Raw genomic sequence first — 25152 nt, 5'->3', positions numbered from 1 at the left:
TAATAGGAGGGAAGGTCCAAGCGATGCTGCCGGCGATAACATCATGATGGAATATGACACTACACACGACCTGGAAGATAGCTCGCATTAGGTTTTGGCTGGCCTCTTTTCGGTTACAGGACCCGAGTCACTAAGACGGACCTAATCTTCCTTGAATTGCCACTTACAGCACTCGGTACCAATCTCAACCAAGCTAAGCTTGATGCCTCTAAGATAAAACGGACGCATGGGCACGAGTTTCCGCTTGGACTTTCCATAACATTATAGTTAACAGAAAAACGTGTTATTAATGTTACAGTTCACCTCACAACGTTATTAATCCTGCATCCACCACAACATCCAGATTTATAATTGTTGAGTAGGTTTGAGTTAAGCTTACCCTGAAGACTGGTTACAGTGGATCCAGCTGCCCCTCATCGCAAACAAAGCTGGCTAACTCGATCATGGCCATGAACCATTAGCGACTTAACAGTTTGGCGCGGGTTGCGCATATACTGATGTTATCGTTATAACATGTCGCTCAACCACCTCCGATTACTTGCACCACACGCATTGTGCTCTGAATTTTGCTCGCCCTAGCAACAGAATGCAAAAAGTCAAGTCGAACAGCCAAACGTGATTGGCAAAGCATTTCATTATCAAAAGTGCAAAAATGAATCCCCGAAACCTGGATCGAACAAGTGACCTTTCGGTGTCAGATTAACAATTACAGCCGAACGCTCTTCCAGCTGAGCTATTCGGGGATGATCTCCGAATCCGGAGGAATAGCTATTGGTGCGGGGAGAGTCGCAAACTTTAGTACAAGTACCCAATCTCACCCCACCTGTCGAGCATCATTTAGACAGGGTTGATGCGATCAATCAACGCGTACAGAATCGTGGTCTCAACCCTGCATCCTTCTCCCCTTCTTGTCGCGCGCCTGAAGCCCGGTCGGAGACAATTTTCTATCTCAGATGGCTCGACGCCAGTCATATTATGCTGATCGATGATTTCATACGCCAAGCGACAGAGGGTTGTCGATTCGCCAGCCGCGACTGAGGGTAGTTGATCATCCTTATCGTAATGCTGAGCCGTAGAAAACAAATCAGACGCGGGTACATTGGCTGGCGGTATCTCAAAAAATGGCGCGACAGCATTTTTATCCAGATCCTGTTGTCTGGAACGCTGATCGATGGTTGTAAGGATGTGACGATAGCACGTCGGTTCATCGCAGCCACTATTAGATACTGCAAGCTCGGCGGCACTTTCGCCTTGTCTAGACGAGACGATCATGGGGGGATACGAAGCAAGAAGAGACTCGAGTTCATCAATGCGCGCATGCGCTGCTCGTAACTCTTGCTGTGTTGCGTTCAACTGATCCTCAAGAGACTCAATCCGGGCTTTGACACGGGCACGATGACGACGTTGATTATCGCGCACCCGAGTGGAGTTGGGGTTGAGCGTCCATTTTGTTACGCCTGGAGTGTTACTCTTGGATGTCATGATGCTGACCCAGGGAATAAATATCGAAGTCGTAAATGGCGATTCTTAACAGTAGCAGAGTTGGCAGATGATTGTGGTGACATATCATTTCATTTCTCTTTGCGGTTAAAAACTGTGACATATCCAAGAATTTCCTCTTTTGGCACGATTATTGCCTCCCCTGATATCTCTGATTGGTTCAATCCTGCTGAATCATCAAACTTCCTGTGCACGCTAACATTTCAGCAGGAACCTGGGAGTGTGTTGGCCAACTTTAAAAGTGCAGGCTTGACCCTCTCATACTGAAGTTTCACTTCCTCAGTATCTCGACTCCCCTTTCAAAAACCAAAAGACCGGCTGTCATGAATAATCAAGATATTTATACCCGAGTTGGCGAGCGATACGGCAGTGCAGCGAAAGGTTCTAATGTAACATATAGCACCAATGTCGCGAAAGCCTTTGGCTATTCGAATGAGGACCTCGACTCCATCCCCAAAGATGCTAACTTGGGACTAAGCTGCGGCACGCCTTTGGCGATCGCTTCACTGAAGGAAGTAGGTCCCGTGTCCACCGTGTTACAAAAGACAGAGCTGATATTTTTAGGGCGAGATCGTTATCGACCTGGGAAGTGGTGCTGGACTCGATGTATTCCTCTCCGCCAACAAAATCGGCCTGACTGGTAAGGCCATTGGTGTTGATATGAACAAGGTAAGTAGTGATTAAACTTCCATCACTTCTGACACGCCGTAGAACATGCTCGCCAAAGCCAGGAAGCTCAAGGCAGATCGATCGATGGAAAACGTTGAATTTATTGAGTCTCGCATCACCGACATAGCCTTGGAAGACAGCATCGCCGATTGCATCATCTCCAACTGTGTCGTCAATCTGGTGCCTCATGATGAGAAACAAAAAGCCTTTGACGAAATGTATCGTCTGCTCAAGCCGGGAGGCCGAGTCGCCATATCCGATATCTTGGCGAGGAAGCCACTTTCCGATGATATTAGAAACAGCATGGCCCTTTACGTCGGATGCATTGCTGGAGCAAGCCAAGTTGCGGAGTATCAAGAGTACCTGAAACACGCAGGCTTCAATGGTGGGTAGTCTATGATAATAAAGAGCATCAGCTGACCGGAACGACTGTAGATATTCTTATCACTGATACGAGAAGTGACCTGAATGTATACATTGATAATTCAGCTGGGGGCTGTTGCACTGCTGTAGGAAATATGGCAGCTGATCTCAAGGGGCAAGATCTCAATGAATGGGTCGGTATGTAAGATCTGACCAATTGAATATGATGCAACGCTGACATTGGAGTCGGAGGATCATTCAAGATATATGCTATGAAGTAGAAATCCTGATCAGGAGGCAGAACTTCAGACCCCACAAAATAACCATAAAGTCCACAAGACGTCTGGCGGGTTGAAATTATCACTATTGAAAGTCATCTTCATCATTGAGTTGCTGTTGGAATCCATCCCATCTCCTCTGAAAGTCTCAATATCCAAGACTTATGCTCTTCATCAAGTTGCTTGTGAATCTTTCTCATCATACAATCCGCCCAGCCTTTCAACCACCACTGTGTCTCTGCTCTTTTAACCATAAGACAGAAGTGAGCCAGCACCGCCCAAGCCTCTTGATCGCGTGCTTTGACAAGAGGCAAGAACCCATCGATAGCTCCGTAAAGCCAAAAGAACAAATCAGTACTCTCCCAGCTCGGAGTGTAACATGCTGCAGATCGCAAGCTGCCAATCCTCTCGATCAAAACATTCAGCTTCTCGCTCTCTGGAACGCTGTTTCTTATCCTCTCTTCTAGTTGGCATAGTACCTCGTCCCTTCGGTCGTAGGAGGGATGAAATGCATTGTGTAACGCCCATCTTTGACGGCTGAATGAGAACAATGCTGTCAGGCAGCTTTCAGAACACTCTTGTTCGAAGGTCGTTCGGAGTTCAGCTGTTCCTTGTATTAGATAGATCCAATCTTCAAAATCGCCCTCGCCTGCTGGTATTCCATCTTGCTGCGACCGTTTTGGTGTAGCCATTGCTGCTCATCGTTAGTATACAAAGTTGAGCCGAATGAGGATACGGGAGGTATCACCGATGACGATAGTCAGAGAAGAAAATATGAACAGGCCATCGGCATTCTGAGGATCCAACTCTTTCAATAGTCCCATTGCTTGCTGCGAAGATTCCTGATGAAGCGTCAGGGCCGTTGCAAGATGTTCGTGCCGCTGATCAGGCCTGTGATAAGCAAGGTGCAATGCTGCCAGCGCAAGTATCTCGCCCATCAAGTAGCTATTATGTATCGCCAACCGCGGAACTGTTATCCTCCAAAAGTCTTGCAATGCCGGAAAGATTGACAGAGTTGAATACGTTGATGTCGTGTATGTGTGAAATAACTCAAGATCCCTGAGATTAATACCACCAGTGCTGCTTATCATTGGTCTGGGAGAGCCTGATCTCCTTACATATGTCTTCTTTGGCGGTGGTGGTAAATATTTGCATTCTTCTTGCAATCTACTGCAATTGAAGCACGCAGGTCGCTGCTCATCGCACTACTGCCAGTCAGAATATGGTGTGTCGGTTGCCAAGTCAAATACTGACTTTGACCTTTCTCTTCTTGCATTGTTGGCAGCCTTTGCGTGACTTGGTATGCGAGACTCTCGTCGGTCTCCTTGAAATTTGGGAGGTGTCAATCGGAGAAGCCCCCTCAGTATGCACAGAGGATGCAGGGCTGTTGAGAAATCCCGCCTCAGTGTTTTCCATCGTCGAACGAGAGGCAGTGATTTTCCTCGGCGCTAAATTCCTGAGCTCTTGTTGCATGACGGCGTGTGGCTATATAACGGAGTGGACTTCAAGGGGTTGTTATCAAGATCGAATCAAGGGACCTGACAGATCATCTCATAACCTCATATTTCGATCATGCTAAGTGGCAGCAAAAGTTCTCAAGTGGCTTGCGAGACATTTAGGGGGCCGGGCTATCTTTAGGAGAGCGAAGTTAAACGAGGTTAAACGAGCATGACACAGACCGCGTCAAAACATAACATCGAAGTTCCGCCGACCGCACTAATGATTCAGGATCAATCGACCGTTTGACCATGCGTTGGTCGAGGAATTCTTCGTTTACTCGTTTAGGGCGCTTTTAAGTCTAATAATAATAAAACCCAGTAAGGCAGACTCGCTCATTGTCTAGTGGGTGATCAGTGAATGGAGACCCTTAATTTGTCCCCGGCTTGCCCGCATGGCAGTGCTCTTCTCTCCCTTAAATTCTCTGACAGTTATAGTGTCAAGCTCAGTATAAAGACTTTCATTTTCCTAGACCATAACTTCAATTCAGACCATCATTCATTAGCTTTACTTTACTAGTTCCTTTTCATTCTTATCACTTTCCTTTTTCTTCAACGCCGTTCTTTTACGTACTTCAACAACTTCAATCATTACTTCCCTACTTTTGTAACCGGAAATCCAGTCTTTGAAAATGAACATGTTCACACGTTCTGACGATGGAGCGGAGGAGTTCAGACTCTATCATTATGACCCGACGGTGGTCGGTGCTGTTATTTTCACCATCCTCTTTCTAGCCACGACTCTCCTCCACTCATGGCAACTTATTCGAGGACGATCTTGGTTCGTCATTCCACTGACCCTTGGTGGATTTTGTAAGTTTATCCGTCACCTCGATGCGACACTACTAAATCTGACATCTCCCCTTTTGCAGTCCAGGTTGTTGGATACGCTGCGCGAGCAAAGTCTGGTAATGAGAGTCCCAATTGGACTCTCGGCCCTTACATCATACAAAGCATTCTCCTTCTTGTCGCACCTGCGCTTTATGCTGCAACGATTTATATGGAGCTTGGCAGAATTGTTCTGATGATAGACGGCGAAGGTCGTGTTTTGATCTCCAAGAAGTGGATGACCAAGGTCTTTGTTACTGGAGATGTCTTATCATTTATCCTGCAGGCAGGAGGTAAGTCATTCGTATCGGTTCAGCCATCCAAGTTGCTAATTAATTGATCAAGGTGGTGGTTATCAGGCATCCGGTACCATCGAGGCTCTCAGAGGTGGAGCAAAAGTTATTATCGGCGGTCTCTTCGTGCAACTCCTCTTCTTCGGCGTTTTCATTGTCATTGCGATCGCCTTTCACCGTGCGATCAGCGCCAACCCGACTGCCCGCTCCTCAAGCGGTCTCCCTTGGCAGAAGCACATGCTTGCTCTGTACATTGGAAGTTTCCTTATCATGGTGCGATCTATCTTCAGGGCCGCCGAGTATCTGCAGGGCTTCAACGGTTACCTGCTCCGACACGAGGCCTACCTGTATATCTTTGATGCCTGTCTCATGTTTTTTGTCATGGTCTTGTTCAACTGGTTCCATCCATCAGAAATCACTGAGATCTTGAATGAAAGGGGCGCTGGTAAAAGCTACAGCATGCATGCATTTACCGAGGTTGCCTAAGCTTCACAGCATAGTCGATATTTATATCTGGGGTAGGACATCTTTGCGGAGGAGAAACCTTATTGAGAGGGAAGCAAAATGGAGTTGTAATAGATCACGAAGGACAACGAGACAAATTTGGACGGTAAAGCTAGTTTTATATATCATCAGGTCATTACTTAGGGGAATATTCAGACTAGAAGCTCAATATTTCTACCTGTTTTCTGTTTCCAAACCAACCACCTCAAGTGGCCATGACATCCAGCTTTCCCAATAAGAGCCAAGCAAGTCATTGACCACCCCTACAATATCGTATCCCCACCCTTCCATGAACCAAGAATCATTGAGTGAATGCAGCAAGGCACCGTAATAAGCATATAGGATGAGCGCCGGCGGTTGTCTCTGATGCAACAGAGCAAAGTACCGCTCTGATGCGAAAGGCACGAAGAGGAAAGCCCCCTGCCAGGCCCTATTAAATACCGAACTCCCAGGAGTTTCAGCTTCCATGGTTGAGAACTGTGCCATGAACATCCTGATCCTCCTAAGAACGTGTAGGATTTCCTCATAAGTTGATGCATCTGGATTATGCTCCCAAATTTCCCTCATGCGACAGAAGCGCTTGTCGTCAATATCCTCTACCAAGTCGGGATCCATATCGTCCCAATTGCCAATATCTAGAGCCTCTCTCAACTGACCCGCCGCCAGGACTTCGAAATAAGGCATCAGTACAGCCTGGACACCTCGAAGCATGGGAACCCATCCCGCCCCCAAAATGCGATCTTTACGACCGCCCCAGCTAGACTCGTCCCAGAACCCCTCTCCCAATCGACCTGACGCCGCAAATACGTACAGAAGGTTGAGCGACGACCAGACGAATAACCCATCGGCCATCTCCTCATTCGACTGCGAAATGGCTTCGTTGAAGCCCTGTAGACCTTGGCTGTGGTAACGCGCTGCTTCTGCCGTATATCTCAGCCTCTGCTGGGGCTCAAGGTACGCGATGTGGAGTGCAGTCAGGCCTAGGAGAGCTTGCATCACGAACGGATGTTCAAATGCGATCTTGGGGAATATGACCTGGCAGATGACCGATAAAGCCGAGTTCTTGTAAACATCAAGACTAGTGGAGACTGTCCAATGGTGAAGCAGAGCCATGTCCTCCATTCCATAAGTGACGGTTGGTCTGTCGTGTTGCTGTACCCCAAGAACTGACTGATATGCACTTGAGACCAGACCTGGAACAGGCGCAATCGTCTGAGTCTGAATCTGCTTCGGCGGCTGTGACGAAGTCGACCCGGGAGACGTTTCGTCGCCATGCTGTGTAGACGGTGATGGGAATACTACCCCTTGAAATGAAGGGTATTCACATTCAACTCCACGACGCCGACAAGCACGACATTCAGGCCTCTCCTCGGTACACTGTGGCATCAATCAGTTCCAAGATTGGCATGGGCACCGCCACATTCAAGCCACGCACCTTGACGCGCCGTCTTCTGCAATCGAGACAGCCTGTTCTTGCTTTCTTGTGTGGCCTTCGGGGCTTCGATCCACCTTTCACTGTAACGACGTCATGAACCTCGACGTCCATGACGGCCAATAACAGAACAGCGAGGCAAGGCTGGCAGCTGAACGAGGTTTTCAAACTAGACTTAAGATTTCGGATATCGTTTGTGTAGGTAAACGAAGGGAAAAAGAAAAATCTGTTGCCGACGGATGGAACGAAGGTACTGTACGATTACTGTAGAGAGCCAAGATTGGAGATCAATGCGCTGAACGAGATCTAAACGAGGGCTAAACGAGACCTAAACGAGGACAAGGACTTGAACGAGCTACCTGGCTCTTGAAATCTCTGCTGATTGGAGATGACGGTGGAACCGCTCCACTGACTTGGCCAAGAATAGTTACAACCGGGAAGCACCGAACGCATTAAATCCACTTCTCCTCTGCCATGGCATCCCCGAGGCCGAAGCGTAAAGAATGAATCGCATAAATTAAGTTTCAAAGGAGATCTGACTCCTTTGAAGCGAATCATGTTTTGTGGGAAGAAAACTTAGCCGTAATACGAAAAAAAAAAAAAAAAAAAAGAAATCCCCCTCCCAGTCTCAGGAGCAAAATATGATGCGACATTGGTGATATACCCCAGGATGCGGATATGATATACAACAAAGAAATAATTAACAGTTATTTCCTTTCATCCTTGTATCTTCGGAGATGTTAGATCCGCTGAATTTAGGCTCAGCACTGCCAAAAGTGACCAGGGATGAATTCGCTCCTCGTTTATTCTCCGACCTCGTTAAGCTTCGTTCCCGTTACGCGCCTCCCTACTCATGCATTCCGTGCAAGCCCACTGCGGCTCAGCATAGCCTAGTGTCCCCAGCTTGTGTTATGTATATAGTTTTAAAGAGTGCCCTTTCCTAGCATGATTCCCCATTCACTGGGTCTTTAATCTCTAAACCGTTTACTTTCCTTTCTCTTCATCATGGCAGACACCGAAACCGCGGGCTTTGACTTCAAGCTTTATCGCTACGATCCTTCTCTGCCAGCAGCAGTCGTCAGCACCGTTGTCTTTGCGGTTCTTTCGGTGCTACACACTTGGCGATTGATTCGAGTTCGCGCTTATTATTTTACACCTTTTGTCATTGGCGGCTTTTGTAGGTCTACCAATTCTCCAGATTACGCTGTCGACATCGCTAACGTTTTTTTTCAGTCGAGACTATTGGATATGCTGGAAGAATATGGAGTCACTTTGACAAGCTCTCAGTTGGTGGCTTCGTGCTACAAGCCATTCCTATTCTCGTCGCTCCCGCACTCTTCGCCGCCTCGATTTACATGATCCTCGGACGCTTGATTCGAACAGTCGGAGCTGCCCATCTATCTCTTGTGCCCGTCAAGTGGGTGACACGCATTTTCGTCACTGGCGACGTTATCGCCTTCAGTTTACAAGCCGGCGGCGGAGGGATCCAGTCAGCTGGTACCTTGGACCTCTACAACCTGGGCGAAAAGATCATCATCGCCGGTCTCTTCGTCCAAATCGTCGTCTTCGGCTTTTTCGTCATCACCTCAATCCTCTTCCATACTCGACTACTCAAATCTCCGACACCTGAGTCACTACGAGGCGATGTACCCTGGGCGAGGTACCTTTACGTTCTTTATGCCACGAGTTTCCTAATTCTTGTCCGAAGTATCTTCAGGGTGGTGGAGTACCTTCAAGGAAACAAGGGATACCTGATCTCTCATGAGGTCTACTTATATGTCTTTGACGCCATTCTTATGGCCCTGGTTATGCTTATTTTCATGATTTGGTATGTCAAGCATTTGCAGAAGGAGCGCAAGCCGGCAGATATCGAGGACAGGGAGTTGTCGTCGTATGAGAGTCCCGAGGAATACCGACACAGGAAGTGAGGACAAAAGTGTGCGACGGATAGACTGGTTTCGTTTTTTTAGCGTCTGAATTATGTTATCCCATTACATAGAGCGAATATCATTAATTGGTACACTCAGAACACTGGTGCTCTCTATCCGTGACTGAATGGCGAACAAGCGGCGGCAGTGCATTGTTAGATGTCAGATACCTAGCTCCTGGGAATGCCGTGGTAGAGAAGCATAATGCCTGGCTGACGCTAACATAGGAGAGGTCTTATTTGGTAATATATCACGATCAATTTCGCCCATCAGTGTTACATGTGAAAGTTCAATTGACGCAACCCCAGCTGCAGAAGATGTCGATCTTGCTGCAACCCCTCTTTCGACCCTGGGATTGCCATTGAGCTTACCCGCGGGCCATCGGCTATCGGAGACAACCCAAATTATGATACCTCATTTTCAACCAAGTGTTGGAGCCGTCAATTTGTGAGCTCAATTCGCCGAAATTGTTCAACGCCCACGTGCTCCCCAAAGCAATTAAAATTCCGATGAAACGTCCAACGATAAACGTGATGGACATTTTCTGCAGGTAACGATTCCCGAAAAGGCGACGGCCACACAAACATTGGCATCCTCGGCGCGTGATTAATCTCTCGTCTGTCATTGGACGTGATCATGTCTTGGTACAGTCTCAATGCAGCTAGAGGCATGGATTAGCAGGTTTTTCGGAAGGTTACCTGTAAATTAACACTGACCATGCTCTATTCGTCCAGGATCATCGGGTCTCTGAGATAAAGCCCACGCGACTTCTTTTTCTCATGATCATCTTGCGCTTTTTTATTCTTCTTCTTCTCAATTTTTCAGTCATTCGGTGAAAATCTCAATCATGTCTTCTGTGAAAAAGAGCCAGGATGGTTTGGAGGAGCAGAATGGCCCTAACTATGGGACTGTCGATGTCAAGGTTGGCAGTCAACAGGATCTTCTTGACTTGCAAGATCTCGACCCTGCTTTCAATCAGAAAATGCGACTCGTCAACGATGTGAGAAAGACATCTCCAAGTTTCGTAACCAGGAAGGAACTGACTCGAGCCAGGCCATTGACGAAATTGGTTGGACCCCGTATCACCTAAAGTTATTCTTCTTAAACGGCTTTGGGTATGACCTCTTGGAGAAGCACGACCTGCTTTCGATTACCCTTCAGATTACAACACCCGCTGACTGCCGACTGGTTCTTTGGTGAAGTTACGCTGTTGATTCAATGATCACTCTCTTCCAATCCATCATTGCCACACAAGCCTTCCGTGAATTCGGTGAAAAGGGCTACGCCAACGGCATGACAATTGCAGCTTACGTCGGAATGTTGACAGGCGCTCTTTTCTGGGGTTTTGGCGCCGACATTATTGGGCGAAAGTATGCCTTCAATATCACGCTCTTTCTCTGCTCAGTCAGCTGCATCATTGCTGGCGGAATGCCCAACTGGCCATCGCTTGGGTTTTTCGTCGCGTTGCTTAGTTTTGGTGCTGGCGGAAACCTCGTCATGGATACAGCTGTTTTTCTGGAGTACCTCCCGAGTAACAAACAATGGCTTTTAACTCTCATGGCATGTTGGTGGGGCTTCGGCCAGGCGATTGCTGGTTTCATCGCTTGGGGATTCATGGTTCCCGAACGTTGGAACTGCGTTGATGTTGAGACTTGTACACGAGGTAATAACATGGGCTGGCGATACGTCATGTTCACAGGCGGCGCCCTCGTCTTCTTTCTATCGCTTCTTCGAGTCACCGTTATCAGACTGCGCGAAACGCCCAAGTACCTGCTCGGTGTTGGAAAAGAGGAAGAAGTGATCGAGACATTCCAATACCTGGCAACCAAGTACAATCGTACTTGCTCTCTCACCTTGCAGGATCTTGCTGCCTGCGGAACTATCACTTCAGCTCACAGCAAGAACCGATTCTCGATAAGCGAGACAATGATCCATATTCGAGGTCTGTTCAGCACCAAGAAGATGGCTATCTCAACCGCCAGCATCTTTCTGTCTTGGACACTGATCGGTCTTGCCTACCCTCTTTTCTACGTCTTCCTTCCGTGAGTTGTCATCTTTCTTCATGCACTTGAAACATGAGACCCCTCCCCGCTTCGTGCTTCTAACAGTATTAACATTATCATAGCTCGTATCTGGCAAGCAGAGGCGCAGTCTTCAACCGCTCAAAGTTCGAAATCTGGCGCAACTATGCTCTGACAAACATCAGCGGTATCCCAGGTCCCGTCGTCGCTGGCTTCATGTGCAACACCAAGCTCGGCCGTAAGTACACCATGGTCATCGGCGCTTTGATCAGCATGGCCTTCTTCTTCGCCTATACTTCTGTGAAGACATCTGTGCAGGACATCACTTTCACTTGCCTGATCGCCTTCTGCATCAACATCTACTACGGCACTCTTTATGCCTACACTCCTGAGGTTCTGCCAAGTGCTCATCGTGCCACTGGAAGTGCTATTGCTGTCGCGTGCAACCGAGTGATGGGAATTGTATCAGCTGTTGTCGCGAGTGAAGCTAACACCGACACGCCTGCCCCGCTGTATGTCTGTGCTGCGTTGTTCCTTGCGATGGCAGCCGTCTCGGCTTCGTTCCCATTTGAACCGTATGGACACCGAAGCTCATAGAGGATTACCTCCCTCGTGCTGCAAGCTCCTGATGCTATGACAAGCAATGGAGCAGCCTGCTTTAAGCTTCACCATGAAACAAAAGGAACTAGATGCTATGCAGGTAAATGATCTCTCAGTCGCCGAGGAGCATGTGACTGACGTCTACAAAGAACAGGCCGTGAAGTGCAGGCCGAAGAATGCTATAACTTTGCAATAGAGGTCACCACACCCTCGTTCGCTGACCAGCAGAAAATATCTTGAGAAACAGAGTTTAGCAATGAATTGATATGAGCAAAGGCCTTTTGGTACTCGTGACATCTTTAAACATAAGAAACAGCAATTAATAAATGGCAAAGCCTGGCTTTATGGGTGACAGTAAATGCTTCAAGTTACTCTTTTATAGAATCAAAACAGTCTCGTTTGCAACCCATTGCCGAATAAGATTGAAGAACTTTCTGATCTCACATGGTCATCTTATGCATGTCGTGGTTAGTATCACAAATGAATGATAACATAGACACCCCAACATCCCGTCTTAAGACTAGATTTTCATAAGAAAACGTTGACGCTTCCTCTGGTGAGCAAGTGGACCATTCATCCAATATTTGTGAATCATAGCTGTGCCTTTTAGCATCTGAGCCACCTGCAGATTTCCTGTGCCCTCAAAGCGTACTCTCTTTCATCTCTTCTCTCCATGGCACAGACCTTAGCACATTGGCATCGCATCCTTCTCTCCTTGATCATTCTCTATCCCATCGATCTCCCTCTTCCAACCTTTGCCACTCACTTTCAATCCCGGTATACGGTATGTTCCCAAGCTAATTTATTCTTTCATGGTTTCTTAGCTAACAGAACTCCGGCCCCAGAATCGACTCACGAAGGCCAAGACTTCAACCCAAACATCAAAGTCTACAATTCCTAACAGAGCCAATCCCGCCAAGAAAACTACCATGTCTTCAGCTATGTCGGAGAAGTCAACCTCGCGATCGAAGCGCAACTCTCCGAAGCGAAGCCTCGCATCTGGCTCAGGAACAAGCGACGCAAAGCGCCGCAAGAGCGAACACGTCAAGAAGTTCACCGAAATGAAACTCGAGGACATCGAACAGATCTTTCAGAACTCCCGAAACGCTCTCAACAAAGCAGAGGAACTGTACCAGGACGCCGAAAAACGCGCGTACCGAGAAGCTGGAAACCTACATGGATGCGACAAAAGCCATGACAGGTGCGCATCAGACACTGTCGAGCGCCATGATCCGGAAAGCCAATGCGACCAAGGACGTCGCGCGACTCGAAATGATCAAGGATGCTCGGGAAGCGATTGAGAAACGGGACAACCTGCAGATTCAAGTCGAGAAGCAGAAGAAGGAGCTCTTTGCGATTGAAACCAAGCTCTTGATGTGGGATAACGTCGCCAACATGGCGGTAGAGAATTTGAAGGAGGATGATCTGGAGCACTTGTTCCAGTTTCAAGGGTAGATATTGCGAGTAAGGCGTGGTATCAGGTGCTTGCAATCGATTACCTCAGCTACTAAGTCTATTTTTTTATTGTCCTTGGTGCACTGCAGCTACAAGACGGATTACTATTGCACGGCCTTCGATCTTTGCTGGGGAAGTTTGTTACAATACATTGCTTAAAGGCTACCTAGCATTTTGATACAAGCCATGCTCTCATAGCAGGCTGAATAAACAGAAGCAGTCATTGTGAAGTTTGCCCCCTTTCTATGTGTCATGCTACAAAGTGGCATTTTGTTGGATAAGTTGGTAAAACATGAGAAGTTCTTTCAAGTAGTGCTTCTTGTCTCAGAACATGACTGAAACAGACGCATGAGTATTTAATGGACAGCATACAGTCCGTTTCCAAATGGCTGCAGGGCCTTAAAACTCTACCTATTCCATGCTTTGTGACCTGGTCTAATTCTGTGAATACCATATGCTGTACGTTCCCTGCACACTTGTCACTTGACTTTTCGGTCAACCCGGATCACATCAAACACAGGCCAAAGAGGAGAGGTTCCTTTCTCCTCATCTTCAATCGCAGCTTCAAGGCGGCCGCCGTCGACGAGGGTCCCCCTTGTGCAATAAACAAATGGTCTTGGCTGCTGTTACGTTGCGATTCCACAGTGGATACTCCGTCTACCTACTTCGGTTCTCCGGGGCGCGACCCTTGTCTTGAGCCAAGCCAGCCTGTACCTTTATCATTAAGATGCCAAGGTTGACCGAAGGATTCCAACTGCATATGCAAATTTCGCTCATGCTTCCGTTCGAATAACGGCTCGAGTTCGCAGAGTTCCTTTTCTCCAAGTCGCGATGCTCCTCCGTTATTGGGACTAGCTGGTGAGTGATCCATGTATTTTCAGTGACTGAGTTATGTAAGAAGTCAGACTGATATCGAAAGGTTGCTGTAAGGCAGGTTGCGTTACAAGAGGCAAAAACCTATAAATACCTCAACAAAGCCTCCAAACTCCAGTGAAAAATCATTCTTATTTCAATAGCCTCCCATCTTTCCATCCCTTCCTGATCGCCAATATGCAAATATCTGCCCTCATAACCCTTTTCTCCCTTGCCACTGGCACAAACGCCTGGGCCCAAGCCGGAAACGGAGAATGGATCGCCAATAACAAGATCTATGATGTTACCAACTCTGGGTTTGCCAGTAGGTTTTTGACACATCCTCTAATATGAAGCCCGTTCTTACCGATACACCCAACAGAGGCTACCATGGAAGCTTGCACATACAGAAACACAGAGACCCGCGTTCCTATCGGCCAACCCTGCAAGTACTGGTTGGATGGTAACGGAAGAATTGCTTCTGGAGGTAAGTCTCTATATCAGGTAAAGCATGAGGTCTATGAGTCTAACATGTAAATCAGTTTGCCGGGAGGATCAGTATATGTACTACTGCGCCTAAGTCATGTTTGATGAATAGCTTCACTGGATTTGGAGAATTGGCTTCCTGACGTAGTCGGTTCGAGGCTCTGTAGTGTAGTGATATCTAAATTGATACTGAAGATACGAAAGTATTCCTTGCTCTCTAATCCACTTGTTGACATAAATCTAACGTCGTGACAACTGTCTACGGTAACATTTCTTCCAAGTTATAACGTAAGTTGGTTATTATTCACAGTCCTGCAATTCTCGCTAAAAGACATACCCTTTTAATTACACATATTGCTACTAGATGCAGTAAGGAGATGCCATGAGGATTATTTGCCCATATGCGTACAGCTACCTCCCTTGGTCTATGAGACCAGAGACAATTCAAACAACGGGTGAGCATTTCCGAAACCAGCACGCCTGATGCCACTCCTGGCCAAAGCCCGCAAGCATATCCATGAAGCTCTAGAGATGGATCTTTAAATTCTGTTCGATAAGTGCATTGTAAGTGGATAAGACGGAATCCCGATCTTAAGCCAAGCCCGGATAACGAGTGAGGAACGCCACCCCGGCCGGGCCGTTCCTTGGCCTGCATGTCAACCCCTGACTTGACAACAAGGGACGAGAGAAGTATATTATTACCAGACCAATTCGAAGGGCTCTGGACTGAGAGAATTTGTTGATGGAATCTTATCCGTGGACCATACTACGTTGCGGGATATTTTGTTCATCAACCTAGTGGGATATCCATACGTTTACCCACTAAGGACCGATGGTTACATAGAAGATTATCATTAATCAATAGTCTGGGGTCTCGGAATTGCCACCGCCTACATAGCGATCCGGAAGCGTATATCCTTCTGAGTTATTGGTCTCGATATCTTGAAAGGACGTCTTGAATCTTGCGTGTTCAGATCATCAAAGTCCTCCTTGCTAAATGGCAAGTGAATTCTCAGGTGCTCGAGATAACTGACGGCAATCGATTCTATCTTATCAAGTAGACATAACTAGAGGAGCATAATCAATAACGATATAACTTTTATCAATAGTTATCAACCGCAAGACTTAGTACTGCACTCTGGGTTGCCTCGCTGCCAACTCTGTTTCTTTTTTAATCTGCTTTTGCTTTGGGAACAATATGGCTGAGTGACGACTCGGTGACGACTCCCAACACGCGGTGGTTGAATAGCAACAAAAGATATCAATTGCGCCCTACGATGGAGTATACAACTCATCGTGGGTCATTAAAATTAAGTGATAACAATAGCTCAAGTTATTCAGCCGTCTTATTCGAGCTTACGTCCAATTACAACGGTTGCCTCAATAAATTCGCGAAAGTTTTCACATCCTCGCCTCCTAGCTTGAGAAACAAAAACCTGTAACAAAAACTTTCCTAAATAATAGGCTTTTCTTTGCACACTAAGGTTATTTCTTTGTCGTTTGTCCGTTACCTTAGGTACTCGTGATCATCTGATGTTGCACCAATTGACCGGGCGTAGGGTATTTACAGGGCACAGGTCCACTGGGCTGTGCCTTGTGGACTCTTCGGCTAGGCAGTCAGCCCTGTAAGTTGCATCCACCACTATGGAGATGTCGGTCGAAAACTTGTTGGAAAACTGCCTATCCATCTGGACGACTTTTTGGTCGGATACAAGTAATATCAAAGATAAAACAAGTCAATTGGCTTGTAGTCCGCCTTATATCAGTTTCAATCCAGTTTCTCAACATTGTTTTGTTTCCAAACGGTGGCGGAGTGATCCTTTGGACTCAGCCTCGAGGCTCATCACTCCACTCAGCGGATAAAACGGAACGAATCCTCCAAACGAAGAATTCATAAACACGTCCAACACAACTCATTCCCTGTCATAGTAGATATCACAAAACAACGTCATTCAGCAGAGCATTCGCATCAACTTCGCAAACCAGAAATCATCCAGAACCATGGCTTTCTTCGTCTTATTCGTCGAGTTCTGTATTTTCTCCATGAGCCTCACCAGCCTCGCTGGTGGAGTACTCGCCCTCTGTAACCCCCGAAGCCAATACCAACTCAAAGGCATTCCGGACATGAGATCCTCAGATGATCCCGCCAGCTTCGCGCCGATATACATGCTGGCAGCTAGGGATATATCTTTCGGCATTTTTATCCTCGCACATCAGTTCCAGTACAACCATATTGCGATCGCTACCGTCATGGCTGTCATGAGCTTCATGAAATTTGGCGATCTTCTAACTGTTCTTGCGGTTGGAGAAACAAAGAGACCACTTCCAGTTACTCTCCATCTTGGTACAGGAATTGGCTATCTTGGCTGGGTGGTATACCTTTGCAAAAACTAATTCTGGGATCTTGAGGGAGGATATGTGCTGAGTCTCTGTTCTCGGGTTACACTCATTTACTTATACGGAAGGTTAAACGACTCGTCGACATTCCGATTCGGCATTCCAACATCAGAAGATCGTAGAAAGGGGAAGGTTTGAGATAGACTGCTGCTGTTAGATGAAGCCGTTAGCCATTTGAACTCTGCGCCGGCTAGACGCTTCGTCAGCGGCACTTCGATGCGACATGGTGGATAAAAGCCAACTCAGCATACCGAATCTGGGGTTGAAAGTGAACCAGAAGCTCGGAACCAGGCGGGATGATGGGTTAGGGGCACAAATAGACTTTGGCCGGTGGTGCTTTTAGGTGGCATTGCTTGATCGTAATTAAACCTTGTTCGATTACCAACATACGTCAACACTAAGTGCCGAGGGCGACACGATCAAGGTTATTTGGGTGAATACAACTGCAAAATATGCTGAGATGATTCATAATAATTGAGAAAAGAATATACCACCGCTGAAATGACTTAAGTAAACAATTTTTTTTTTTTTTTTTTTTTTTTTTTCTTACATGATTACCTGCGTAGAAGCCAACGTGCTTTGACTGTCATCTTCTCTGAGACCTAGTGCCGAACTAGCAACAACAATCGAGTGCTGACAAGCATAGCCAGTCCAACTGCCGACGACATGGGCCCCCAAACTTGCGGGCAAAATTAACACCAAATCGAGCATCTTAAAATGAGGAATCTTTGCACGGAACCTTCGGCACCCTAAGCAAGAAAGTTTATTCAGATACGCCATGGCTTATGCTGTGTGACACCGTTATTCTCACCCATTGATAAAAACCCGAGCTGTCCTACCATCATCTCACTCATCACTCACGCTCCACTCTCGTTCTCTTCAGTCTCTCTTTTTCACAATGAAGTTCTACACCTCTGCCATCGCTTTGGCTTCATGTGCCACCGCCATTGTCGTCCCTGCTGGCTCTGCGCCCAAGTATGACGTTGATGTTGCGATCATCGGCGCTGGATCCTCTGGTATTCATGCTGCTGTCAACCTCAAGGATGATGGTTTGAAGGTTGCTGTTATTGAGAAGGACAAGCAGATTGGTGGTCATGCTCAGACATACATCAACCCTGTGACCAAGCGACCTACCAACATCGGTGTTACGCTCTTTGAGAACACCAAGACTGTGCAGAAGTACATCGGTCGTCTTGGCGTTGCTCTCGCAAAGAACAATCCCTTCTCTGCTACCACCAGCACAAACAAGCAGTATGACTTCACTCTGGGCATCCCTATTCCTGCTCAGTCGCAGGCTCAGGCCGCTGCTACCAAGGAGGCCATGGCCGCTGCTATGCAAGCATATGCTCAGAACGTCCTCCCCAAGTATCCCTGGATCGACCAAGGTTATTTGATCCCCAACCCTGTTCCCCAGGAGCTTCTTCTACCTTTCGGAGAATTCGCTGCGAAGAACAACTTCAGTGCCATCCTGCCTCTCATCAGCCAGCTGAACTGGTACCCCGGCAATATCACCGCCATCCCCACCATCTACGGTATCAAGAAGTTCGGCCCTGGTCTTTTTCAGAGTGTTTCTAGCGAGTTCCTCGTTGCTGCCTCAGGCGACACCCGAAGCATCTACGAAGCTGCTGCCAAGGTGCTCGGTGACAGCATCTACCTCAACTCCGAGGTTGTCAGTGTTCGACGAAACGCTGCCGGTAAGGGCGTTGTTGTCGTCTTCAAGCGGAATGGCAAGACCATCACCCTCCGGGCCCGCAAGCTCGTCGTTGCCATTCCTCAGACACGCGCCAACACCAAGATGTTCGATCTTTGCGAGAAGGAGAGGAAGCTCATCACCAAATTCTCTGCTTTCGGCTACGTCGCCGGTGTTGCTCACATTCCCGGTCTTGAGAACGGTCTTCAAAACGTCGGTGCTCTCACCCCCGCCAACATTCCCCTCGTCCCTGGTAACAACGGCTACTTCCAAACTGGTTCACCCGACGACTTTCTCATCGGCACTGCCTTCGACAACACCGACTACACCCTCGAGGACGCCAAGGCTCTGGTGCGCAAGGAACTCACCACTCTGGCTCGGGTTGGCGGTGCCCCCGCTGATGCTGCTGAGAAGTGTACTTTCCCTATGCTTGAGGACCATGCTCCTTACTACCTCCACGTCACCGGCCACGACATTGCCAAGGGCTTTTACCGCGATCTCATTGCGCTTGAGGGATATCGCAACACTTACTGGACCGGTGCTGTGTTTGCTGGACACAACAGCGGTTTGATCTGGAACTGGAACGACGGTACAGTTCTACCCGCCATCAAGAAGGCTCTTGAGCTTGAGACTTCACTGTAAAGTGGACCATATGAGATTATGTATTACTTTCGCTATAAATCTTTTCTTTTTTAAACTTTCATAGAAATACGACGATTTAATGCAAGGCGCTGCAAATGATGCCCCAATCTTCATCTTGCGAAAGTGACACTTTCATTGAGGCTTTTGACATAACGTAGTCAAGCCAATACATGCCAAGTTGCCAATCAGTAGATGCGATACACAGTGCATTCTTGACTCACCTCAATTGGATTGCTTCAGCTTTCGTGCCTTTCCGCAATGTTTGTCTGCCGGCTGGATACCATTGTTTGGCGACCTGAACCAAACTCCAGTGCAAAAAGAGATTACACAATGCCACAAAAAGATCGTGAAGAGGCTATTACAGCTTTTGAATGCGTAATCAGGGAATCGAACCCTGGGCTCCCCGACGCTGCTCGAATGGCAACGGAGAATTTTACCACTAAACCAATTACGCGGTGCGATTGTTGAAGTTCCGGCGTCTCCATGATGCTCAAGTTTTTTTTGGTGGAGCTGGATGGGTTCGAAAACTTCGGATGCTCACCCTAGAACTGAGGTCCGTTTTCCTTCTCTGTTCGTCCTAGTCCCAATCGACTACCGAACCAATGCGATGCCACGGTTGGTCAACAGTGGGCTATCAATTTACCCCTTGTGGTTTAGCTCTCGACAGCCGCACGTCATACTCAGTGTTACTAAGAACTACTGGAGACGCTTTGTATATCGCTGCTGCGGATGCCCCTCCGCTCCCTCGATAACTTCCCCTCTCAACTCTCAAAATCACTGAAAAAGAAGAGAATGAATGACTATACTATCCTGTCAATTGCCTTGAGTGCCTTCGCTATCCTGGCAGGTTTCTTCCTGCTTGTTTCCAGTACCAAGGCGCAGGAAACTGGATTGGAAGTCACTCAAGTAAGTAAACTCACACAAAAAAGGTTCCAGCTAACAATATCCCAAAGTTATATGTTTATCCAGTCAAAGGTATCCGAGGAACTTCTTTGACAAAAGCGCGTCTCGGCCCATATGGTTTCGAGGGAGACAGGACCTTTTCCCTGCAAAAGGTCAACCGAGATGAAAACAGCAACCTTTCGTATGAGACAATGTTGATCGGATATTACTTGAAACTCGCTCTCTTTTCAGCTTCAGTCGACTATGAGAAGGGCCAAGTCACGGTAAGATGGACTGGAGACAAGGCAGACGATAGCGTCGACTTCCCTCTAAAGCCTGCTGTTGAAGGTCGGAAGACGATCGAAACCAGTCTGCATACCAGCAAGGCCAAAGCCTATGATATGGGAGATGAGCTGTCGCAATGGTTCTCTGACCGCCTTGGTGATGAAGTCCGACTTGTTTACATCGGGAACGAGTCAAGAGCCGTTCTGGGTTCCCTGGCTCCTCACAGCTCAGACGCTTTGAAGAAAGCCTCTTTCACCGAGCGTATCAAAAACATTCTCCCTCCTTTATCTCACCCGCCCGAGCGGCTTGCCTTCAACGATCTCGCCCACTACCTAGTCGTCACAGAAGAGTCCAACAACGAAGTTTCTTCACGTCTTGACGAGGGTTGCTCTATGGACATTACCAAATTCCGTCCCAATATTGTTGTCCGCGGCGCCTCCAAAGCATTCGCCGAAGATTTCTGGGGCGAACTCACTTTTGCAGGTGGAGTACGCATGCCGTTGACAGCAAATTGCTATAGATGCCAGAGTATCACTGTTGACTACAACACCGGAAAGACTGCTACTGATGATCACGGTACGGTCTGGAAGAAACTCAACAAGGATCGAAGAGTGGATAAGGGAGCGAAATGGAGCCCTGTCTTTGGGCGCTATGGCTTTTGTTACGGCGAGGCAACGAGCAAATCCTTAACGGTTGGTCAGCGAGTTGACGTCACGCGAATTAATACTCAAAGAACGACATTTGGTGAGTTTTCTACATCGAGATGTACATATAGCACTGACAAGATTAGATTGGCCGCATTTAACTACATTTGGTGTTTCACAAAAGAAGTGATTCAGGCATGAAAACTGGCTTAAATTGGAAGTTGATAGTTGAAGAACCGCTATGATAATATCCAAATGTTTTATGAACCCCAGTTCTCCTGCCATTATATATATCTTGATGATGTTTTACCTGCAAAGGCTTTTCGTTTCTTCTCCAAACATCTCTTAGTCAAACCCCGTGACATATGTGCTACCCTTCGAGTTCCTTCACGATGTCTCGCCTAATGCAACGCAAAGAATGGTGGAGTGGTCAAACCCCCGTCATAAATCTCTCGGTCTTCTTCCAGTTTCATAACCGCGGTATAACTTTCGCATTTCGTTGGGGACTTGTACCAAGGAGGGTTGGACCTTTTCTTGTCAAAGTACTCCTTCCATTGCCTCCTCGTTTCCATCATCCGTTCGTTTTTCAGTCTCGCTATCTCTGTCTTTATCTCTTCTTCTGTCGGGAAATGGGCTTCTTGACCAGGACACAATCTCGCGTCATCGAAGAACCCCCAAGCTCGCTGTTGGTATATGGTGCGTTGTGTTCTCGTGGCTTGGTTGGCTTCTGTATCCGTACGATTGGACTGTCGTGCGAGTCGATTGTTCAATTGAGCTCTTTCTTCCTCCCAAGATAGATTCTCCACGATTTTACGAATAGTGTCCTGAGTCCAGTCGTAGCTCCTCCGGTCATACCTTGAACACATCCTCGCAATCCAGATTGGTGTGCGTTTTGCCTTCTTCGCCTCCATCATCAGGTGCGATAACACATCAAACCCACACCAAGGTAGCACCTCGGGGTAGGCGACTGAATACGCAGGAAACTGATGACGAAGAAAGGGATGATGGGGATCAAAACACATTGTTTTGAGAAAGAATGACTCCTCACGCTTAGTCCGTCCCAGATGGTCGCAAGTCTTCTTGTACTGCTTGAACGCCTGTACGCCTGCGCACTGGGCAAATATCGCGCTATAAGAGGCTCTCATGTATTCATATACAGACATCAAAGCCTTCTCCTCCCAGATGTTTAATTCGGGCACCAGCTTCAATGGGATCGTTGTCAGGGCGGAATGGACTCGTTTGCTGTTTAACTTGCAGAGAACCTCAAACTTGATAAACGCCTTAAAGAGGCGAAGTCTCTCTTGTGGATTCAATTCATGCACAGTGATGCGCTGCGGGTCAACGGTATCAATGTATGTACGGCGCGGGGGCTGAAGATACGCTTCGGTAGTATTCTGAGCCGTTGCCTTGCTGAGGTAGTCGTCGATGAACTCGCTCATGCGCTCAAACAGAGGCCAAAGCTTGGTGATGATGCCGTTGTCACCCCGGTGGGGGGGTAGTTAACTGCGTAGATGTTGAGACTTGTGCGCAAGAGAACAAAATGGGCTGATTTCGTTTTTGTTAGAACTTGATTATCCGTGGCTAAAAGCTCTACTTTGTTTATACTCCTGTTAGGAGTGATAGTTTTATGGTAACTTGTCTTTGATAAGGGGGCAATTATCGACGGGGGGTGTTCAATCACCGTTTTGATGAGGGACAAGTTTGGACGGATGTATGTAAGTTAGCACTGATTTTACGAACCACTGATAAGTGACGATGTGTCTACATGCTATGCCCAACTACCTAAATTGGGTAGGAGCCTCCTTGCAGGTAAATCCAGCTACGGTTTGGTGGCTCTAGAGTTGACCTCACTCATGTTGTAGGCGATCAAAGGACAGATAATAAATGTATAAGTAAAATTCCATAAATCGATTAGGTCTTCTTGAAATTCTACATATGAATTTTACTGTTTACTAGAAATATTAGTAAAATGCTCTAAGATATATATAAATCGACTGATTTGTGATGCTCTGTTTGGCTACTGTTAGTGACAGGTAAAACAAATTAGCTGGTAAAGTATATATAATGATAGATTTAACCTACTGAGCTGCACCTGATGTAAAGGAACAGGCCGTAAATTATGAGCAGATGTAATCTACTGGTGCTGTAAAATATGAACTCGTGGAGGCATTGGAAGTTCTAAACGAAATATCAATCATACAACATGCAGAGCACAGTACAATCTCTCCTGTCTACTACCCACTCCTTTTGAGAACTGGAAGCTAGGAGGCCACCAATCCATCGCCCACAAAGACCATAGAACAAGCATTGGAAGACACCATCCTTTCTATGGCTCGATTTATTGCAAGTGAATTGTTCATAAGGAACATACGGCCAGTGTCCTCAGGTAATCAGCCGATATCTGATAATGCCATCCAGACGTGCGATTTATCCATCCAGAACCACCATAAAGTCGCTGACGTTAAGGCTAACTCTCTCCTGCTTTCTTTAGAATGGTCCGTAAGTTACAAAAAGTTAGTAATAGGAGACTTACTGAATGGCGAATGCTCCCCCCTGGCCCATCTGACCGGATGCCTACCGCGTGTATGATGGGGAGGGCGATTGTAATCCAGCTAAAAGGCAAGCGATAAGAGAGTGTTGATTTTACCAATTGCCAGAAAATCATATGTGGCTGTAGATCCTAAAAAGTCGTCGTCTAATGCCTCCATAGCTGATGACTCAAGAAACCTTGAAAGAGAGACTTGCTGGTGCTTCTTGTAATATCTGATATACAGAAGCTCATCGGCCTCATAATCACCATTCTTGATACTATCGATAGTATCATACCTATTAAATGTCCTAATAAGCAATTAAAACTTAAGCACGCTTTGCTTGAAAGCTTCATGGACAGCTGGATAGCTTTCTCAATAAGCGCCAAGGATGCCAAAGTTAATTGTTTAGTGGAGGCGTTCCTGCCAGATTATTGTGGCAGTAACTTCTCTGTTGCTCATCTTTAGAATTGCTCTCTTGTATTCTCAGTACAGCTAAAAACCAACACAGGATAAAAGTAGACAAAGGCTAGCCGAAGTGTAAAAATTTACTAACCAATGCTTGTCTTTGCTAAGCAGTGTAGAGATATGCCTGCTTGCTCTGTAAGTCGTGGTGATATCCCAAAGATACAAGCTGGTATAGATATATGGTAAATTTTCAACATTCCTGTGTATATCAGCTTAGGTTCCATTTTTAAATCTCTTGGGGTCAATCTTGCTACCAGATTAGACAGTAAAAACTGCACCCTCTCTAACACTTAAGACTTAATTTAGCGCCAAGATGTGTATTCTTCTGTAGACCATTGAGAGGACCGATCCAAGTGATGCCTTCAAGAAGTTGAATGATAGTGTAGGCTCCTATCCATCCCGCAAGCATATCACTTGTCGTTCTCCGTGTCCCGCCTTTGTGACAGAGTTGAACTGTAGCCCATTTATTGGTCGAAACATCATACCACTCCATTCGTATCCCCAAGCAAGACACTTCGTCGAAGTTCCGAAACGGTCCAACACTGGGGCAGCCGTACCAAGGATGATTGTGAGACCGCCTGCCATCCATGATCTCGAAGATCAAGTGTCCAGACTTGGGAGGAGAGCCTTTAAAGACTTCTTCGGGACACATAAAAAATAAGCAGCAGAGATGCCCGTTGTCATCAAAATAGGGTAAAGCGGCGCGTGACCTCGCGCCTAATTTGCGTCTATTCTCCGCTGTTGGATGTTGAAAGTTGCAAGGCTTTCTATAGACGGTATAGCTTCCGGATTCTGGACCCAGTTCTGGCACTCGAAAGCAGTCAATGACTGGAGAACGCATACTGTAAAACAATGGGCTTGAAGAGTTGCATCCTCGTATGTCAACGTCCAGATGTTGTTGCCACCCTGGT

At 47.0% G+C, this 25152-nt stretch overlaps 13 protein-coding genes and 2 non-coding genes across 28 annotated transcripts; 9 read left to right on the top strand and 6 right to left on the bottom strand.

The window, feature by feature from the left end:
• Positions 1-657: 657 nt before the first annotated feature.
• FOXG_21144 lies at positions 658-743 on the bottom strand. Its single transcript has one exon. It is a non-coding gene; the product is annotated as a tRNA-Tyr (tRNA).
• On the bottom strand, positions 670-1631 carry FOXG_21143 (uncharacterized protein). The gene has a single exon (XM_018401474.1). It carries the CDS (start codon positions 1480-1482, stop codon positions 838-840), a length of 645 nt encoding a protein of 214 aa, XP_018252558.1. The 5' UTR covers positions 1483-1631; the 3' UTR covers positions 670-837.
• A 64-nt stretch (positions 1632-1695) lies between these two features.
• FOXG_13346 (methyltransferase) lies at positions 1696-3079 on the top strand. Of its 3 annotated transcripts, none has more exons than XM_018393315.1 (5): positions 1696-2015; positions 2065-2169; positions 2212-2554; positions 2605-2730; positions 2796-3079. In XM_018393315.1, exons 1-5 carry the CDS (start codon positions 1824-1826, stop codon positions 2885-2887), a joined length of 858 nt encoding a protein of 285 aa, XP_018252555.1. In that variant the 5' UTR covers positions 1696-1823; the 3' UTR covers positions 2888-3079. The 3 variants fall into 3 exon arrangements, with proteins under 3 accessions (XP_018252555.1, XP_018252556.1, XP_018252557.1); XM_018393316.1 differs by having other exon boundaries at positions 2785-3079; XM_018393317.1 differs by having other exon boundaries at positions 2065-2554; positions 2785-3079.
• FOXG_21142 (uncharacterized protein) lies at positions 2844-4373 on the bottom strand. The gene is made up of 3 exons (XM_018401473.1): positions 4065-4373; positions 3559-4015; positions 2844-3504 (listed from the first exon to the last, which is right to left on the bottom strand). The coding sequence occupies exons 1-3, from the start codon at positions 4281-4283 to the stop codon at positions 2915-2917; spliced, it is 1266 nt and encodes a 421-aa protein (XP_018252554.1). The 5' UTR covers positions 4284-4373; the 3' UTR covers positions 2844-2914.
• A 364-nt stretch (positions 4374-4737) lies between these two features.
• On the top strand, positions 4738-6077 carry FOXG_13345 (uncharacterized protein). Its single transcript, XM_018393314.1, has 3 exons — positions 4738-5119; positions 5179-5427; positions 5480-6077. The coding sequence occupies exons 1-3, from the start codon at positions 4939-4941 to the stop codon at positions 5911-5913; spliced, it is 864 nt and encodes a 287-aa protein (XP_018252553.1). The 5' UTR covers positions 4738-4938; the 3' UTR covers positions 5914-6077.
• On the bottom strand, positions 6033-7642 carry FOXG_13344 (uncharacterized protein). Its single transcript, XM_018393313.1, has 2 exons — positions 7367-7642; positions 6033-7308 (listed from the first exon to the last, which is right to left on the bottom strand). Exons 1-2 carry the CDS (start codon positions 7475-7477, stop codon positions 6106-6108), a joined length of 1314 nt encoding a protein of 437 aa, XP_018252552.1. The 5' UTR covers positions 7478-7642; the 3' UTR covers positions 6033-6105.
• A 640-nt stretch (positions 7643-8282) lies between these two features.
• Positions 8283-9394, top strand: FOXG_13343 (uncharacterized protein). Its single transcript, XM_018393312.1, has 2 exons — positions 8283-8540; positions 8597-9394. Exons 1-2 carry the CDS (start codon positions 8369-8371, stop codon positions 9289-9291), a joined length of 867 nt encoding a protein of 288 aa, XP_018252551.1. The 5' UTR covers positions 8283-8368; the 3' UTR covers positions 9292-9394.
• A 636-nt stretch (positions 9395-10030) lies between these two features.
• Positions 10031-12355, top strand: FOXG_13342 (uncharacterized protein). 11 transcript variants are annotated; one of them, XM_018393302.1, is made up of 5 exons: positions 10031-10291; positions 10345-10406; positions 10494-11333; positions 11417-12012; positions 12062-12355. In XM_018393302.1, exons 1-4 carry the CDS (start codon positions 10139-10141, stop codon positions 11907-11909), a joined length of 1548 nt encoding a protein of 515 aa, XP_018252541.1. In that variant the 5' UTR covers positions 10031-10138; the 3' UTR covers positions 11910-12012; positions 12062-12355. The 11 variants fall into 11 exon arrangements, with proteins under 11 accessions (XP_018252541.1, XP_018252545.1, XP_018252540.1 ...); XM_018393307.1 differs by having other exon boundaries at positions 10345-11333; XM_018393301.1 differs by having other exon boundaries at positions 10044-10291; positions 11417-12349.
• A 230-nt stretch (positions 12356-12585) lies between these two features.
• FOXG_13341 (uncharacterized protein) lies at positions 12586-13367 on the top strand (the record flags this gene model as incomplete). The annotated part of the gene is made up of 3 exons (XM_018393300.1): positions 12586-12696; positions 12758-13065; positions 13136-13367. The coding sequence occupies 3 exons, from the start codon at positions 12586-12588 to the stop codon at positions 13365-13367; spliced, it is 651 nt and encodes a 216-aa protein (XP_018252539.1).
• A 1050-nt stretch (positions 13368-14417) lies between these two features.
• Positions 14418-14799, top strand: FOXG_21141 (uncharacterized protein; the record flags this gene model as incomplete). Its single annotated transcript, XM_018401472.1, has 3 exons — positions 14418-14544; positions 14602-14706; positions 14762-14799. The coding sequence occupies 3 exons, from the start codon at positions 14418-14420 to the stop codon at positions 14797-14799; spliced, it is 270 nt and encodes an 89-aa protein (XP_018252538.1).
• Positions 14800-16517: 1718 nt separating this feature from the next.
• On the top strand, positions 16518-17618 carry FOXG_13340 (uncharacterized protein). The gene has a single exon (XM_018393299.1). It carries the CDS (start codon positions 16707-16709, stop codon positions 17097-17099), a length of 393 nt encoding a protein of 130 aa, XP_018252537.1. The 5' UTR covers positions 16518-16706; the 3' UTR covers positions 17100-17618.
• Positions 17619-17926: 308 nt separating this feature from the next.
• Positions 17927-19553, top strand: FOXG_13339 (uncharacterized protein). Its single transcript, XM_018393298.1, has one exon. It carries the CDS (start codon positions 18001-18003, stop codon positions 19432-19434), a length of 1434 nt encoding a protein of 477 aa, XP_018252536.1. The 5' UTR covers positions 17927-18000; the 3' UTR covers positions 19435-19553.
• A 253-nt stretch (positions 19554-19806) lies between these two features.
• On the bottom strand, positions 19807-19888 carry FOXG_21140. Its single transcript has one exon. It is a non-coding gene; the product is annotated as a tRNA-Gly (tRNA).
• A 281-nt stretch (positions 19889-20169) lies between these two features.
• Positions 20170-21555, top strand: FOXG_13338 (uncharacterized protein). 2 transcript variants are annotated; one of them, XM_018393296.1, is made up of 3 exons: positions 20170-20340; positions 20388-21345; positions 21392-21555. In XM_018393296.1, exons 1-3 carry the CDS (start codon positions 20227-20229, stop codon positions 21433-21435), a joined length of 1116 nt encoding a protein of 371 aa, XP_018252534.1. In that variant the 5' UTR covers positions 20170-20226; the 3' UTR covers positions 21436-21555. The 2 variants fall into 2 exon arrangements, with proteins under 2 accessions (XP_018252534.1, XP_018252535.1); XM_018393297.1 differs by having other exon boundaries at positions 20170-21345.
• Positions 21556-21646: 91 nt separating this feature from the next.
• On the bottom strand, positions 21647-22684 carry FOXG_21139 (uncharacterized protein; the record flags this gene model as incomplete). The annotated part of the gene is made up of 1 exon (XM_018401471.1): positions 21647-22684. One exon carries the CDS (start codon positions 22682-22684, stop codon positions 21647-21649), a length of 1038 nt encoding a protein of 345 aa, XP_018252533.1.
• Between the last annotated feature and the right edge of the window lie 2468 nt (positions 22685-25152).

Source organism: Fusarium oxysporum, chromosome 12, assembly GCF_000149955.1.
Source record: "Fusarium oxysporum f. sp. lycopersici 4287 chromosome 12, whole genome shotgun sequence".
In the NCBI taxonomy this organism is placed as follows: Eukaryota; Fungi; Ascomycota; class Sordariomycetes; order Hypocreales; family Nectriaceae; genus Fusarium; species Fusarium oxysporum.
This window is presented reverse-complemented; position numbering and strand designations above follow the sequence as displayed.

What these genes read in the sequence shown, in the direction of transcription:
- FOXG_21143 (XM_018401474.1), bottom strand. Translation starts at nt 1,482, where the DNA reads ATGACATCCAAGAGTAACACTCCAGGCGTAACAAAATGGACGCTCAAC.
- FOXG_13346 (XM_018393315.1), top strand. Translation starts at nt 1,824, where the DNA reads ATGAATAATCAAGATATTTATACCCGAGTTGGCGAGCGATACGGCAGT. An exon ending in CGATCGCTTCACTGAAGGAA is followed by an intron (nt 2,016 to 2,064) that starts GTAGGTCCCGTG and finishes TGATATTTTTAG; the next exon opens with GGCGAGATCGTTATCGACCT. An exon ending in GAAACACGCAGGCTTCAATG is followed by an intron (nt 2,555 to 2,604) that starts GTGGGTAGTCTA and finishes GAACGACTGTAG; the next exon opens with ATATTCTTATCACTGATACG.
- FOXG_21142 (XM_018401473.1), bottom strand. Translation starts at nt 4,283, where the DNA reads ATGCAACAAGAGCTCAGGAATTTAGCGCCGAGGAAAATCACTGCCTCT. An exon ending in GCAAGAAGAGAAAGGTCAAA is followed by an intron (nt 4,016 to 4,064) that starts GTCAGTATTTGA and finishes GACTGGCAGTAG; the next exon opens with TGCGATGAGCAGCGACCTGC. An exon ending in TTCTCTGACTATCGTCATCG is followed by an intron (nt 3,505 to 3,558) that starts GTGATACCTCCC and finishes AACGATGAGCAG; the next exon opens with CAATGGCTACACCAAAACGG.
- FOXG_13345 (XM_018393314.1), top strand. Translation starts at nt 4,939, where the DNA reads ATGAACATGTTCACACGTTCTGACGATGGAGCGGAGGAGTTCAGACTC. An exon ending in ACTGACCCTTGGTGGATTTT is followed by an intron (nt 5,120 to 5,178) that starts GTAAGTTTATCC and finishes CCCCTTTTGCAG; the next exon opens with TCCAGGTTGTTGGATACGCT. An exon ending in ATTTATCCTGCAGGCAGGAG is followed by an intron (nt 5,428 to 5,479) that starts GTAAGTCATTCG and finishes TAATTGATCAAG; the next exon opens with GTGGTGGTTATCAGGCATCC.
- FOXG_13344 (XM_018393313.1), bottom strand. Translation starts at nt 7,477, where the DNA reads ATGGACGTCGAGGTTCATGACGTCGTTACAGTGAAAGGTGGATCGAAG. An exon ending in GCAGAAGACGGCGCGTCAAG is followed by an intron (nt 7,309 to 7,366) that starts GTGCGTGGCTTG and finishes TTGATGCCACAG; the next exon opens with TGTACCGAGGAGAGGCCTGA.
- FOXG_13343 (XM_018393312.1), top strand. Translation starts at nt 8,369, where the DNA reads ATGGCAGACACCGAAACCGCGGGCTTTGACTTCAAGCTTTATCGCTAC. An exon ending in TTTTGTCATTGGCGGCTTTT is followed by an intron (nt 8,541 to 8,596) that starts GTAGGTCTACCA and finishes GTTTTTTTTCAG; the next exon opens with TCGAGACTATTGGATATGCT.
- FOXG_13342 (XM_018393302.1), top strand. Translation starts at nt 10,139, where the DNA reads ATGTCTTCTGTGAAAAAGAGCCAGGATGGTTTGGAGGAGCAGAATGGC. An exon ending in AAATGCGACTCGTCAACGAT is followed by an intron (nt 10,292 to 10,344) that starts GTGAGAAAGACA and finishes GACTCGAGCCAG; the next exon opens with GCCATTGACGAAATTGGTTG. An exon ending in TTCTTCTTAAACGGCTTTGG is followed by an intron (nt 10,407 to 10,493) that starts GTATGACCTCTT and finishes TCTTTGGTGAAG; the next exon opens with TTACGCTGTTGATTCAATGA.
- FOXG_13340 (XM_018393299.1), top strand. Translation starts at nt 16,707, where the DNA reads ATGGCTTTCTTCGTCTTATTCGTCGAGTTCTGTATTTTCTCCATGAGC.
- FOXG_13339 (XM_018393298.1), top strand. Translation starts at nt 18,001, where the DNA reads ATGAAGTTCTACACCTCTGCCATCGCTTTGGCTTCATGTGCCACCGCC.
- FOXG_13338 (XM_018393296.1), top strand. Translation starts at nt 20,227, where the DNA reads ATGAATGACTATACTATCCTGTCAATTGCCTTGAGTGCCTTCGCTATC. An exon ending in CTGGATTGGAAGTCACTCAA is followed by an intron (nt 20,341 to 20,387) that starts GTAAGTAAACTC and finishes AATATCCCAAAG; the next exon opens with TTATATGTTTATCCAGTCAA. An exon ending in TACTCAAAGAACGACATTTG is followed by an intron (nt 21,346 to 21,391) that starts GTGAGTTTTCTA and finishes TGACAAGATTAG; the next exon opens with ATTGGCCGCATTTAACTACA.